Source organism: Malania oleifera, chromosome 7, assembly GCF_029873635.1.
Source record: "Malania oleifera isolate guangnan ecotype guangnan chromosome 7, ASM2987363v1, whole genome shotgun sequence".
Lineage (NCBI taxonomy): Eukaryota > Viridiplantae > Streptophyta > Magnoliopsida > Santalales > Ximeniaceae > Malania > Malania oleifera.
Window position 1 is genome coordinate 73,287,582 of NC_080423.1, and position 16,022 is coordinate 73,303,603.

The 16,022-nt window shown below is 37.7% G+C and overlaps 2 protein-coding genes across 3 annotated transcripts in view; both read right to left on the minus strand.

The window, feature by feature from the left end:
* Positions 1 to 2,519: 2,519 nt before the first annotated feature.
* The window catches only part of LOC131159449 (uncharacterized), a 40,098-nt gene continuing 26,595 nt past the window's right edge, over positions 2,520 to 16,022 (minus strand). The window contains exon 2 of one of the 2 annotated variants that reach the window (XM_058114372.1): positions 2,520 to 3,403. In XM_058114372.1, coding sequence (XP_057970355.1) covers positions 3,380 to 3,403 — 24 coding nt within the window. In that variant the 3' untranslated portion in view covers positions 2,520 to 3,379. Of the gene's footprint in view, positions 3,404 to 11,888; positions 11,928 to 16,022 lie in introns of those variants that run through there. The other variant, XM_058114366.1, reaches the window with a different exon arrangement.
* LOC131159448 (protein CANDIDATE G-PROTEIN COUPLED RECEPTOR 7-like) lies at positions 3,570 to 5,427 on the minus strand. Its single transcript, XM_058114362.1, has one exon. It carries the CDS (start codon positions 5,231 to 5,233, stop codon positions 3,866 to 3,868), a length of 1,368 nt encoding a protein of 455 aa, XP_057970345.1. The 5' UTR covers positions 5,234 to 5,427; the 3' UTR covers positions 3,570 to 3,865.

The following is a 16,022-nucleotide window of genomic DNA, read 5'->3' on the forward strand; positions in this document are numbered from 1 at the left end:
TTTCACGTCTTTCCAATATCCCAAAAAGATGCACTGTCTAGACTTCGCCTCAAGTTTCGATCTCTCCTCACCCGAGATGTGCGTATAGGCTGGACATCCAAATACTCAGAGTAGTCTACCTTGTCTCCGGTCTATACCTCCTCAGCAACTTTCTCATTCTATGATGCTCCAGATGATTTGTTTACTAAGAAACACGTCATACTAACTGCCTTAGCCCAAAAATTCATAGCAAGCCCAGCATGCAACTTTAGGCACCAAGCTGTTTCAGTTAGGGTTCGGTTCATCCTCTTCGTCATACCATTTTGTTGTGGTGTCTGGCATACGGTAAAATGCCTCCTTATGCCATACTTCTCGAAAACTCTCTGAATCCCTAGTTTATGTACTCAGCTCCAATGTCTGTCTTGAGAAACTTGATCTTTCTCCCGGTCTGATTTTCTACTTCAACTTTTCACAATTTAAACCTAACAAACGTCTCTAACTTGTGACGCATGAAGTAAACCCAAACTTTTCACGAGTAATCGTCTATAAAACTCATGAAATACACATGTTTTTCTCGTAATGCCACTCTCTTCCCCTTCATCACGGTCAGAACTCTCTTGCTCACCTTCATTACCCCACCTTCGAACTTGTAATTGAACCCGTTACAATCCAAGGTGTCTAATGAAACCAGATTCTTCCTCAACTCTAGTATATGCCTCACATCACACAACGTCCGCACTACACCGTCATACATCCTGATTTTGATATTCCCTATCCCGATCACTTTGCACGTGGCATCATTCCCCATAAGAACTGAACCAAAACTAACCAATCTGTACGTAGTGAACCAGTCCTTGTTGGGTGTCATGTGATACGAACATGCCGAGTCCAAGATCTAAGAATCCGCGAACTCATCCGACCGCGATGAAACCGAGAGCATATCACTGTCACTACTCTCAAAACATCCTTCTTCTACATTCATCGTTGTTGAAAAACCTTCTTTGCCTTTAGCAACTCTCTTCCTCCTTTCTAGACACTCGAATTTTATGTGTCCTCTTTTCTCCCACTTAAAACACTACATGTCATTCTTCTTCCTAAACTTGGACGAGCCCTATGGTTGCTTGATCCACCACAAAAACCGCTCCTCCCACGATCCTGATTTAACTTAGCCACAAACCCTATAGTATGTGAACCCTCGTCGCTAGCCTTCTTCCTTTGGTAGAACTCCAACAATGCACTCATAATGTCCTCCAACTCCAGGGTTTCTTTTCCCCAAGTTAGCATCATAACTAGGTTTTCATATGTCGGAGACATTGGTAGGGAATTCAATAGCTTCAATGTTTTATCCTCTTCCTCGAACTTCACATCAACAAGCTTCAGATCACTAATGATCTGATTGAAAGTGTTGATGTGATGAGTCAGGTCCGAACCCTCCGCCATCTTAAGCCAATAAAGTTTTTGCTTAAGATACAACTTGTTCGTAAGCGACTTTGACATGTACTGGCTTTCAAGCTTCAATCAAATCGCAGCCAACAATTCCTCATCCATGACGTTGTACATAACGTCGTCGGCCAGACAATGCCAGATAATGTAAACCGTCTTTGCTTCAAAGTCCTTTCAACTTGCGCCGTTCATGTCGTCCAGCTTTTTTCCTTATAACGCCTTCACCATCCCTTGCTGCACTAGCAAGTCTTTCACCTTTCGTTGCCAAAGCTCGAAATTACCAGTTCTATCGAACTTGTTCACATCGACCTTCATCAAACAAACCCCAGCCATTGTTGAACCAATAGCTCTAATACCACTTATTAGTGTTCGTTTAACTCGGATAGCACACAATCACACACTAACGAATCAACAACCACTAATGCAATCACTCGATGATGAAATACACTCAAGAAGCAAGCAATCAATAAGAAGAAGAATAAGAACACAACTAGAAGACACAAGATTTATGTGGTTTGGCAATTTGCATACGTCCACAGGAGCAGCAACCTCTTTCCACTATGAATGATTTCCAAGCTTACATTAGGGTTACATAATAATCATTGTATAATAAACTAATGCATAGAGAAGACATAATTGATCTAAAATACTTTAGTAGCCCAATCTATTAACCCCTGATTTGAATTTATGTGATCTATGCCGATTGAAACCATCGACGGTTTGGAGCAAAAAGAAAATAGGAGGAAGGCAAGCCGTCGACGAATTGGAGCAGAAAGAAAATACTTCTACATTTGGCCTGAAATCGTCGACGGTTAGGGCCCAATCCGTCGACGGTTTGCCTTCCTCCTGCAGACTCTTCTTATGCTCTTGCCCCTCGCTTCACGTAACTTTATCTGGTGCATGCGCTTCCGCTCAAAATATGAGCCACGTCCCCAAGAAATACAATAGCCAAAAAGGTCCTTAAACACAATTTACAAGAATATTTTTCACTTGTGTCACATAACTTCGCCCAATAGCATAGACAAATCACACTCTAGATAGTGCCTCAATTGTCAGCTACTTTTATAGCAATATCAATTTTGAACAATACATTTTAACATGGAAACATCCCAATTGAAAATTGAACAGCATCAAAAGTTATTACATCAATTAACCACGAGGAAACTACTTGGCAATTTAAAAAATGCAACATTGAAGTCATCAAGCAAAATAATGTGTCTACAAAACCCTAGCATCAACACTTGAAGCAAGTTCCCCCACTGCAACCATTAAACAAAGTTAAATGGTAAGGATGCTCTCAAAGATCTACACATGCAATAATGAGTCTAGGTACCAATCTTTTTCATGGAAGCAAAAACTATATAAAAATAAAAAATACAAAAAATTGAATTGTTTAGGTTGTCAACATATCAAGGAAACAATATGACATAAATTATATGTTACACAACAAATGGATCCTATACAAAGACTTTAAAAATGTAATTAACAAAGTTTCAACAAATAAATGGTTCAAAGTAGTCCTTCTGTGTGACAAGTATCAAGCAAACAACAAAAGATATTAAACAGATGGCTTTTGCCTCAATCACCTCAATAGGAGGGAGGTAGCCACCACATAATACAATATAAATCAAAAACATAACACAATAGCAGCAGCAACAACCATAAGCAAGCCTCAGTCCCACCACCTACATGAATTATTTTCAACCATTGTATGTGATCTAGAGTAAAATTCTTGAAAATTTGTGTCATCAAATCCTTTGTTACTACCTTGACCCAAGTTATTGTAGACCCACACTTTCCCCTCCAGCCTCTAATATTATCTAAATCACTCTCTCATTCAAGCAATATTTGTTTTGCATCACAAATGCCTAAACCATCGTCCGAGGCCTTCCATCTTCTACAAGCGTCACACCTAGCTTATAGAGTGTTTTTGTAGAGCAGAAACATGAGCAGGGGTTCAAAGGAAGGTTTTCATAGAAACCTACAAAACGGTAGACAAAAAAATGGAGAACAATGGAGGAATGTGAGAAATGCAACTAGAAATAACTATCCTCATGCTAACAAAGCAAGGATAATCCAATAATGATCAAGCGTATATAACTCATGTAATGAAATGTCAAGTGAAGAGGAAGCATAAAAATCAGATCTGCACAAACCCTTTGATTTAGAGTTCATTAAAGGCAGAATGACATGACAACTCAATTTAGACAATAATACAAAAAAAAAAAAGTATACCTGGATTAACAAAGTTCTTATTACATATATGGAGAGAGAGAGAGAGAGAGAGGGATTGAAACAAATGTCACAGCAAACCTGTGTGGCAGTAAATCTCCTACCAAATCAGCAAGACAAGTTGCAAATGTTACAATGACTGCAGCGAAGTTTGTGTAGAAAGGACCAACAAAATGTCTCCCACCAATTTCAAGGTACAAAATCTTGGTGTTCAAAGCTCAAATTCTTCATCCCGGAGAGCCAGCTCTGCAGCCTCCTCTTCCTCCTCATCAATAACAAAGTACTCGTTCCTCTCAACCGGCATGAACATATAGAACATTGTGATGTAGAAAGCAAGACTAACGGTCTCCTCAGCAGCATTACTGACCCATGTATACTTATAGGCAGCAATTGTTCTGAGGGCAAACACAACAATGCGCGTAAAATACAAGTACCCAATCACACACATATAGAACTGCCTAAAAAGAGACAGCTTCGCCAAATTCCTAGCGGCCTTGCCGTCTGTCTTTGAGGTCTCCCTCAATGACTTAATCGACCACACAATCGGGAAAATAATGGCACAACAACACACAATGTCAACCAACAAAAACACTTGGTTCCAAGTTACCCAATCCTTGATGAAAGGCCCAGTCTCGCCGATCACAATTGAAGCAATGTTCGCCAACACCTGAAGCGGGACCACAATCATCAACACCTTCTTCTCCCTCTCTTGCAAGAAGGGTTTCAAGAACGACCACCCAGTCCCAATCAACACAATCACAGTAAAAAGCAAGACGACCCTAAGGAATTGAAATAAATAAAACAAAACATCCCATCCATGAGGCGTCCCCGTCATCTTCACGAAATGCTTATCCTCCGCGGCGAAGATCAGATTCAAAGCTTTCATCAAAAGCAACCCCCCCATCAAGAGATGAATTCGATGAACGGACTGCTTATTCTTAAAACAAACGTAGATCCAAACCCCCAAGAAGACGATGTAAGCGAGGAAGAAAAGGAAGAAGAGGGTGGGGAGCTGAGTCTGACCAGCGGAGAGATAATCTTTGACGCCGCCGTCGTCGAGGTTGTAGACCTCGGTGCGCACATCCATTGTCACGGCGCTTTCGGGGGCGCAGTTGGCGAAGAAAAGGCTGTACTCGTTGGGGGCGGTGACGGGATAGGATCCACTGAAGGAGGAAGCGGGATGTGGGGAGAGGTCGCGGAAGTTGAAGAGGGTGGTGATGTAGAGCGAGTCGAGCACGCAGAAGCCAGGTTTTTGTTGGATCTCGTAGAGGATTTGCAGGAGGGACTCTTCGGAGAGGAGGAAGAAGCCGAGGCGGGAGGGGTCGGGTTGGGCGAGGGAGGATCTGACGGAGACGGCGGAGACGGCGACAGAGACGTGGCCTGTGCGCGTGAACCCGAATTTCTCAAAGAGGATCATGGGCCTGGTGTCAGAGTCGATTTTTAGGGTTTTGATCTCCGCGGCGGCGGGATGAAGGAAGAGGGAGAGGAAAGACAGGCCGAGGACGACGGCGACGCGCATCTTGTGGCTAGTGTAGTCGTTCATGGAGCTGTTCCGAGAGGGAATCAGGGGTATGCTCATGGAGGAGGAGGTAGCGGCAGCGGCGGCGGTGGCTGCTGCGGGCAGCGGTTGCGGTGGGAGTGATTGGTTGATTGGTCAATTTGATGGGCGTGGGGTGAGAGAGAAGTAAAATGTGGGTTGGGGCCTGGGAAACCGGCGAAGGAGCGCAAGAGGGACGGGGGCAACGAATTTGATGGAAATGATGTTTCGCCGAAAAAATGGTCCAACAGGTCCATTAAATTGACAAGTGGGCTGGGCCGGCCCAGTTCGTTTCCACCTCTCGGCTGGTTAAAATAAAAATTAAAATAAAAAATCCAACAACATCCCGCAAATTTTTTAAATATAAAATTCTATCTCTTACATTTTTAAAAATTATCACATTATATTTAGATAGATTTTAAATTTGAGTTGAATTTGAATAAGATATAATATTAAATTATAATGAAATTTATTCAAATTCATTTCAATGTCTAAAATTCATGCCTACAAGCATCAAAAACTTCTTAAATTTTGATTTGATCGAAAGAATTTATCTTTCATTAGTCAAATATTATTCAATTGTTAATTTATGTGAAAAATTAAATTTTATCCTCAAAATGACTTTTTTTCTTTGACTTTTTCGTTGAATTGTGATAGAAAAATGAATAAGGTTGAGAAAATTAATGAGTTAAGTATAATATCTTGAAAATTAAACTTGTTAGCTAATCAAAGAATCCAATTCATTTGATTGATTTGGGTCAACTGATTATCAACAGATAGCAATATAACTTCAATATTTTTTTTTATTTTTTTACAATATATGAAAATTTAAAATTAGTAATAAGTTTTGAACAATACCTAATAATTATAATGCTATAAATGTTTTTTATATATAATTTTTATACAAATTAAATTACAAAATAAAAGAAATTATAAAACAAATAAAATAAGATTCGATATTTTTAAATTTAAGTAGTCCATGCTAAAAAAATGTGAACTAAAATTCAAAAATTCATATTTCATATTTAATGCAATTTTTTTATTACGTCTTATTCAAATCTAAATTCCCAATTCCATTTGAATGCAGGGTTATGTTGGAGTTTGGGAGATAGTTGAGGATCTTTTGGATGCCTAAAATCAAAAGTTTCTCCTAAAGTTTTGCTATTCATCACAACAAAATTTCACAAGTGAGGAGGAATCTTGATTTTGTTGGAGTTAGTTGAATTTTGAAACTCAAAAATTCTAACAAATCATGATATCCCGCACTAATTACAAAATTCTCTTGTTATTTTTTTTGTGATGAGTAGAATTGTTTTATTTCAAAGCCATCATAATTAAGATTAATTCAAAAGTTGCTTCTTAGTGCGTCATAAATTGATAACTATACCCATCCATTGTCCATGATTTTTCTTATTGAATGGCCAAAATATCTTTTCAAATATGGTATACTCTGACACAAGAGCCTAAAATTAATAATTTTTGAAATAATATTAAAAATAACCTTTAACCCCTTTTGAATCTCGTTAAAGAAAATTATCTAACAAAAAAAAATAGCTATACTATTCAACATAGATCTACATGACAAGCACCAATAGGAGGAATGTTGTTATGTATAATTGTTTTTGTCGAATCAATAATTATTACATGGACCGTGTTGGTCGCGCCCGTGAAGTTCAGTGTTTCCTATAAAAAAATAAAATAAAATTATGGTATACTCTTTGACACAAGAGCCTAATTTCTATAACTACTTTTTATTCTATACAAAAAATTGGATGAATTTTTTTTTTTTTTTTTTTGGCATAATATTATTGGGCCATGTGGCAATGACTAGTTTCTACAATTAATTACTTTTCCTTTTAAATAGAAAATGAGATGAGTTTTGGCATGACCACGTGGGACGTGGCAATTATTAGAGGAGCGCCCTTCCCCATTTTACCCATGCATATTTCCATGATCCTTCAAATAATTCCTTTTCCTATTGAAAAATCCACCTCCCACATGCCCCATCTAGCATACAAGAGACTAAAGACAAAAGTCCTATGTGATGAAAAAATTTCTAAATAATTAGTCAATCATGGGCACATAAACAACAAACAATTGATTGGAGTATGGAAGGTACGTGCCTTATGCCATAAACTCTACTATTAACACCGAAATCAGTCTAGAATATATATGTGGAAAACTTACTGTCATCTTCATTTTGTCCAAAATGTGTGATTTGATGGGGGCCCACACTGAATTAGATGAGGGTAGGACCTTCCCTCGTTGCTTAAATACTAGTATAAGGAAACCCTACCCATTATAAGCTCCTTATGCAAACAAGACCACACGTCACTTAAATCTCATAACTTGGTATTGTGGGCCTAAAACCAAAATATGGTGATCACTTACCATAAGACTCTTCAATTCTATGCTCTCAAAATGCCCAACATTCATCAATCCGAGTTCTAGAAAATTAATTATACACGTCCACAAAATTCTAAAAATCTCCCATTTGGATTATAAAGCTAAAGATTCATAAAAATAAAAAATAAAAATTTTCTCTAAAATAAATCATATAACACATGACTATGACTATAACAAAGACTGTCAAACGTGAGCAAGAATCATTCAATCACAAAAAGGTTCAGAATAAGATTATACATATCCAATTATGCAAAATGTTGTATCCAATAGTGTTGTGAACTCAGAATTGCATAGCGGAATTTAAACGCAACAATAATGAAGAACAAGTAAAGAACACACACACACAGTATATCTGAAAGTAAGAATAACAACACGAAAATTTACGTGGTTCAGCTATGCCTACATCCACGACAGCAATCCGAAAAGGTTTTCATTATGAGAATGTTAAAGAACATAATGCAATACAATACAATGATCTTCCAAACACAAGATATGCCTAGAATGGTATATCTATAAACACTTTGGAGGTTTCCTTCCAACACCCAACCATATTAACGTTCACATTCAAATTTTGGAATCAGTCTCGCTACCCCGAGCAAATCAGTTGACTAATTGGTCCAATCAGATTTGGGCCAATCAGTCGACTGACTTAGGCCAATCAATCGACTATTTCAAACAGAATGTAATTATCTAAATTTTGGCCAATCAGTCGACTGATTTGGCCAATCAGTCGACGGTTTATTGCTGCTCATCAACACAAGTGACTTTCAACTATATTTTCTTCCTTGTTTATGCACTCCATTAAGTATAAGAGCCACAAAAACACAAAAATCTCCACCTTGGCGAGTATATACCCCTTAGGAGAACCTAAAAAAAAAACTTGTTGCTCCACCTTGACCTTGGAACATTAGGTTGGGTTCGTCTCCCTTCTACCACTTGGAGACATAAAGTAAGTCCAAGCAACGCTTGAACTTTTTAGTAGTAACTGGTTTTGTCAAAATGTTCGTTGCATTTTCAGATGTGTGAACCTTCTCCAATACAAGTTCACCCGAAGCAATCAATTCTTAGACCCTGTGGACCCTTACATCAATATGCTTGGTTCTAACATGGTACACTTGATTCTTCACTAAGTAGATAGCGCTCTGACTATCACAATGTAGCACAACCCCACTTTGTTGTATTCCCAGCTCTTTGACCAAACTGGTAAGCCATAAGGCTTCCTTTGCAACTTCGACAACTGTCATATATTCAGATTCAATTGTAGACAATACCACCAAGGATTGTGCCATGGACCTCCAACATATAAGTCCTCCCACAAGGGTAAAGACATAACCCATTGTAGACCTTCTGTTATCCATATCCCCTACATAATCAACATCAACAAACCCCACAACTAATGGACTATTATGTTGCTTGCCAAACATGATGTCATAACTAGAAGTATCCCGTAAGTATCTGAAAATCCATTTGACGGCTTCCTAGTGCTATCTACCTAGATTAGAAGAAACTTACTCACCACACTCACTGTATTTGCTAAGTCTGGTCTTGTACACACCATGACATATATTAAACTCCCCACGACACTAGCATAAGGGACCTTTGACATGTCCTAGATATCATCATCCGTATTTGGGCATTCAACAGTAGACAATTTAAAGTGACTCACTAGAGGTGTACATACCGGTTTAACATCAACCATATTGAACCTTTCCAACACCTTCTTCACATAATCGCCTTGAGATAACCACAACCTCCCTATAGTTTTTTCCCAACGAATCTCCATCCCAAGTATCTTCTTGGCTAGACTAAGATATTTCATGTCAAACTCTTTATGCAACAGATCCTTCAACTAATTTACCTCAGTTAAATCCTTTGTAGCTATTAACATGTCATCGACATACAACAATAAGAAAATAAGAGAACCATCATCAAGCTTCTTCACGTACACACAACAGTCATACTCACATCTTCTGTAGTCAATCTTGATCATATAGGAATCAAATCTGTTGGACCATTGCCTAGGAGACTGTTTCAGCCCATAAAGAGATTTTTTCAACTTGCAAACTAAGTATTCTTGCCCTGGTTCACTAAATCCCTCCAGATGTACCATATAAATATGTTCCTCCAAGTCACCATGGAGAAATGTCGTCTTCACATCATTTGTTTCAAATACATCTATAATGAACTACTAACCCCAACACTTCCCAAATGGAAGTGTGTCAGACTACATGTGAAAAGATTTCATCACAATTTATTCCCTCTTTCTGTGAGTACCATTTTGCCACTAACCGTGTCTTGAATTTCTTTCCTTCTTTTTCTGAAATTGCTTCCTTCTTCCTATATATCCATTTGTAACCTATCACCCTCTTCTCATCTGGAAGCTCCACCAACTCCCAAGTTTGATTCTTATGCAGCGATTCCATTTCCTCAATCATAGCACCCATCCACCTACTTTTCTCTTGACCGTGCACTGCCTCTTAAAATGTAGTTGGATCATTGCAGCTGGAAATGAAAGCATAAGATACTAACTCTTTAAACTCATACCTTGGAGGTGGTTTGATAGTGCGTCTGGACCTCCGCATAGGAATATTTTCGACTTGCTGGTTTCTCGAGCTAGAACACCCTACAACTGGAGGACCAAGATCATTATCATTGCCCTGAGTTTCTAACTCCACCTACACAACATATTTATCTCTGCTCCTCTTTTTTGGCTCCTGTTTCTCTTCATCAAATTCTTAAACATAAGGTTCTGCTTGATCCATAAGCATAAACCATGAGATGAAGGAAGGGACACAAAGCAAACTCAATCTCCAATTCATTTTTGCCAAAAGATAATTTCAATGCCATATACTAATCTTTTATGTTTTCAACCAAAAACAAAAGAGAGCTTTTCCTTCTAAATCAAAGCTTTTATACCACCCATTTCATTTTTATTGACTTGTGCAAGTGTTGTTTTGATATATGGTTTTCGTTTTCATAAAACTTTGAGGATTATTTTTCAAAACAAAAGAGAATAAAGTTTTAGAATGCCATAACCCATTTTTTAGGGATGTGATCAGGTGCCTAACACTTCCCCACCCATAAGTGGGTCTCTTTACCAAGATCTCTAATTGGTAGACTTTTAGGAGTCATTGCTTGTTTATGTTTTTATAGGTTAGTATAGGTATCCAATCTTGTCTTAGTAGTTGGTTGGTGGCGACTCCAAACACATTATTCTTCTTCTTAACCAGTTTTTCTTTTCTTTCATCTCGCACGTGGATCATTTGTCCACATTTTGCAAATGATCTAAGCATTTGCCCAAGATGCTCAAGCTTCAAAGATGCTCATCGAGAATGAGCCAAATGTCTTAATAAGATTGAGCCAAAGTATCTCCAATAGTTTTAGTATCCACCGAGATGGGAATTCTTCACATAGAAGCTAATCAAGATTAAATACCAAAATATCTCTGAAACATATCATGATGAGACTAAATCACAAAATCTCAATGATTCACAAGATGTAGATAAATCAAAATGTCAATTGAGAATAATATCAAAATGATTCTAAAACATAACACAATGAGACTAAATCAAAATGTCTCAATGCTCTACAAAACTAGGTAAACAAATATGCCTCAACATTTTATTGTTCATAGTATAGCTATAATCATGATATACATAAGTGTGCATGCAATACAATAAACAATGGTCAAACTGATCAATTCATATAATTCTCAAGAGCAATATAATTAATAACAAACATAGTTTGCATATATTATAATTATGCACTCCGACTTGCTAAAAACATCAAAGAGATTAAATTACACCCAAATAAGTTACGTGTTCATAGAAAACCTTTAGAGCTTATCCTGGTAGTGGGACCATCATATATGTAGTAATGACTCATTCAAGGGGTTATTCATTTCTCTTTATAAACAACGCACTTGAATAAGGCTCTGAGCATAAAAAACTCTTGTTTTTTTATTTTATTTTTTTATTTTTTTTAAAAAAGCTTAGTAGCAATTGTAACGACCTCAAATTATTAATATAAAATGTAACATAACAAATGGAAAAGTCAACTTGAACCCGTGGGTAACAGAGACACCTGTCAATCACAGCGGAAACCTAAGCAACAGTAAGCATAAAAATCTAAATCATCCATCAATAAGCATAATACCAGAGTTTACTACAATATCATCAAAATGATGTTCCTGTATACAATCTCTAAAAAGTCAAAATAACACTAGGATCATACAACAAAATCTCTTGATCTTAGTTCAACACTTACCCTTCTATTAGGGAAGCTCCAATCACTCAACAGTGGCCCTAACCTGCCGGTCTCTTTGGGTTTCCTGAAAATCATTTAATGTTCGGGGGTGAGACACTTCTCAGTAAGGGAAAATAAACTATATACAGCTATGTGACAACATGAATATTTAATGCAATTATACATATACAGTACATTTCATATATTTGTAGACATTTATCATAACATACTGAATAATCATATACTTTCATAATTGCCGATAAATCATATCATATGTAAACATCTGTTATACTGATAATACTGAAAACATACCCAGGATGAATAACTAGCTAGTGTCATGTATTACCTCTCATGACGGGTTGTGTAGCTCGAAGGCGGGACCCGACAATGGCTGGCCGACCATTGTCGAGTCAAATATGTCTGTAAGTACGATGGGCCCGCCACACCCTGGTTCGGACTGCCAGGTGGACGTACACACTCTACTGAAAGCCACATCGACTATCCATCTCCCACCCCTCGTGGGGTGGTTAGCACTAATCTGATCATAAACATCTTATCTATAAGCTACGGTACCGAGCCCCAGAACCGAACTAAACTAATATCTGGGTTCTGATAACATATAGTACATGATTATATAGCAACTTTCATAATTACGGCCTTGTGCCGAACATATCATAATTACGGCCTCGTGCCAAATATATCATAATTACGGTTTCGTGTCGAACATATCATAATTATGGCCTCATGCCGAACATATCATAATATCGTTCTAAAATTACATCAATTACCATGCATTTCAAAATCATCATAATATACTTTACTCTTTTATAATTTCAAAAAACATATTTCATTTGTATCATCGTCGTATCATGATATTCTTACATGGAAAATAATATTCATGCCACACATTTGCTGTATAAAACCATACATTGTATTTTAAAAATCATAATTTCTGGCATCTCATACATATATATATATATATATATATATATATATATATATATATATGTTTCATCAAATTAGAAGTATTTTTCTCAAACATACATTTATTCCATAATATTCAAATATCGTAAATATTTTCAAGAAATCAAGTTACTCGTAAATAATAATAATTTGCATAAAAAGTAACTACTTTAGTTTATTTCCTTACCTGACTACTGAGAAAGCCCCTAAAATATCCTGGTCTAACCCCTGTAGAATTTCCTAATCAATACCCTGAAACTGAAAACTTTCAGTATTAAACTTCAGTATTTCCATGTGTACATCATTTCCTATAACTACCATAAGACCAAATTTGGCTTAAAAAACCTTACCTCAACTCAAGGATGATTTCCAACTTGCTTTCACCAACAATCCGCTTCGTCAGATTTGGAGAGAACTTCCCTAGGAGCGTCGTGGTGACTTCAAAATGTTGAACCAGCGTAAATCCGTCCCAAAATCGATAAGAGAGAGAGAGAGAGAGAGAGAGAAGAGAAATGTTTGCTTAACAATGAGTAAAATCCTGATTTTTCTATATTTATAGAACTGGATTCGTCGACGAGCCACGTCATTCGTCGACGAAATTTAGTCGGCTCAAAACTCTCTAGGTATTTCTTCATCGACGAATCCCCCGTATTCGTCAAAGAATTCTTTTAAACCCTCGTTGACGAATCCCCTGTATTCGTCGACGAATCCTCTAGAAATTTCCTTTCCTTTTCATTATTTAAATTCCATTTTATTCGGGTTGTCACATCCTCCCCTCCTTATAAAATTTCATCCTCGAAATTTACTATTCACGTAGTTTATCATCCCTTAAGCAAAATGGTCTACTTATTTTATTACTTACCCTCACTTATGGTGGAGGAATACTGTGGTTACAACTCAAGTTCTAGGAGATTACATATACTAAAAGAAAATTCTTCCAAACTAAAATACCTCTTACTACTAAGACATCACATGTACCTGCAAAAGAAAACTACATATTTACTCACATTTTCTAATTACATTTAAACTTTTTGGAATAATTGCAGATATTTCTGTATGATCTGCTCCTCGAGCTCCCAAGAAGCCTCTTTTATTGCATGATTCCTCCATAGAACTTTTACCAGAGGAATCTTCTTACTGCACAGTTCCTATTCCCTTCTATCTAGAATCTGCCCTAATACCTCCTCATAAACTAGTGAATTACTGAGCTCCATCTCACCATAGCTGATAATATGAGAAAGATATGGGACGTATTTCCTCAACATAGATACATGGAATACGCCGTGCATCCTGGATAGTGTAGGTGGCAAAGCTAGCCTATAGGCCACCGGCCCAACTTTCTCTAAAATTTCAAATGGACCGATGATTCTAGGGCTAAGTTTACCCTTTCTACCAAATCTCATAACTCCTTTTAATGGAGCTATCTTCAAAAATACGTGACCACCCACATCAAAATCCAAATTCCTGTGGCGATGGTCAGCATAATTCTTTTGTCGGCTCTGAGCTGCACTGATTCTTTCTCTGATAAGCCAAACCTTATCGTACGCCTGCTGTACCAGCTCTGGACCCGCAACTTGCTGCTCACCTATCTCATTCCAATACAGAGGAGATCGACATCTCCTACCGTATAGTGCCTCAAATGGTGCCATGCCAATACTGGACCAATAAATGTTATTGTACGCGAACTCTACCAGTGGCAAGAACTGAGTCCAGCTACTCCCAAAATCTAAAACATATGCACGGAGCATATCTTCTAGTATCTGTATCGTCCTCTCAGTTTGCCCGTATTACTGAGGATGGAATGTCGTCTAAACGATAACTGAGACCCCATAGCCTCTTGCAAGCTCCTCCAAAATCGTGACGTGAAACGCGAGTCTCGATCTGACACTATGGATACAGGCACCCATGAAAACGAACTATCTCATGAACGTAAATCTCCGCCAATCGGCTAAGAGAATAGCTAATCTTGATAAGGAGGAAATGGGCAGACTTAGTCAACCGATCTACTATCACCCAAATCGCATTCTGGCCATGTGATGTCGACGGTAGCCCTGAAACAAAGTCCATGGAAGTGTTTGCCACGAGGCTGTAATTATGATATGTTAGAAACGAGGCCGTAGTTATGATATGTTCGGCACGAGGCCGTAATTATGAAAGTTTCTATATAATCACGTATTATATGTTATCAGAACCCGGATGTTAGTTTAGTTCAGTTTAGGGGCTCGGTACCGTAGCTTATAGATCAGATGTTTATGATCAGATTAGTGCTAACCACCCCACGAGGGGGTGGGAGATGGATAGACGATGTGACTTTCAGTAGAATGTGGACGTCCACCTAGCAGTCCGGACCAGAGTATGGCGGGCCCATCGTACTTATAGACATATTTGACAAGGCAATGGTTGGCCAGTCATTGTCGGGTCCTACCTTTAGGTTGCACAACCCGTCATGGGGGGTAATACATGACACTAGCTAACTTTTCATCCTGGGTATGTTTTTAGTATTATCAGTATAACAGATGTTTACATATGATATGATTTATCAGCAATTATGAAAGTATATGATTATTCAGTATGTTATGATAAATGTCTACAGATACATGAAATGTACTGTATATGTGTAATTACATTAAATATTCATGTTGCCACAGGGTTGCATTTAGTTTATTTTCCCTTACTAAGAAGTGTCTCACCCCCAAACATCAAATGATTTTCAGGAAACCCAGAGAGACCGGTGGGTCAGGGCCGCCGTTGCGTGAATGGAGCTTCACTACTAGAAGGGTAAGCGTTGAACTAGGATCAAAAGATTTTGTTGTATGATCCTAGTGTTATTTTGACTTTTTGGAGATTGTATACAGGAACAGTATTTTGATGATATTGTAGTAAACTATGGTATTATGCTTATTGATGGATGATTTAGATTTTTATGCTTATTGCTACTTAAGTTTCCGCTGTAATTGACAAGTGTCCCTGTTACCCACGGGTTCGGGTTGACTTTTCCATTCATTATGTTACATTTTATATTAATAATTTGAGGTCATTACAGCAATACCATCACAGTATATCAATGATGGTCTTGTAATAGAATCAACCATGCGGTGTCAATATGATGAAATTCTTATTAGCCGACTAGGTTTCATGTGTGATTTTGATGATGACAAAACAAATAAGAATTAGTGCATGTGTTTTATGAATTTGTGATCCATGAACTATCATGTGA

Excerpts from the sequence above, each read along its gene's own strand:
- LOC131159448 (XM_058114362.1), bottom strand. The coding sequence starts at position 5,233 with ATGAGCATACCCCTGATTCCCTCTCGGAACAGCTCCATGAACGACTAC.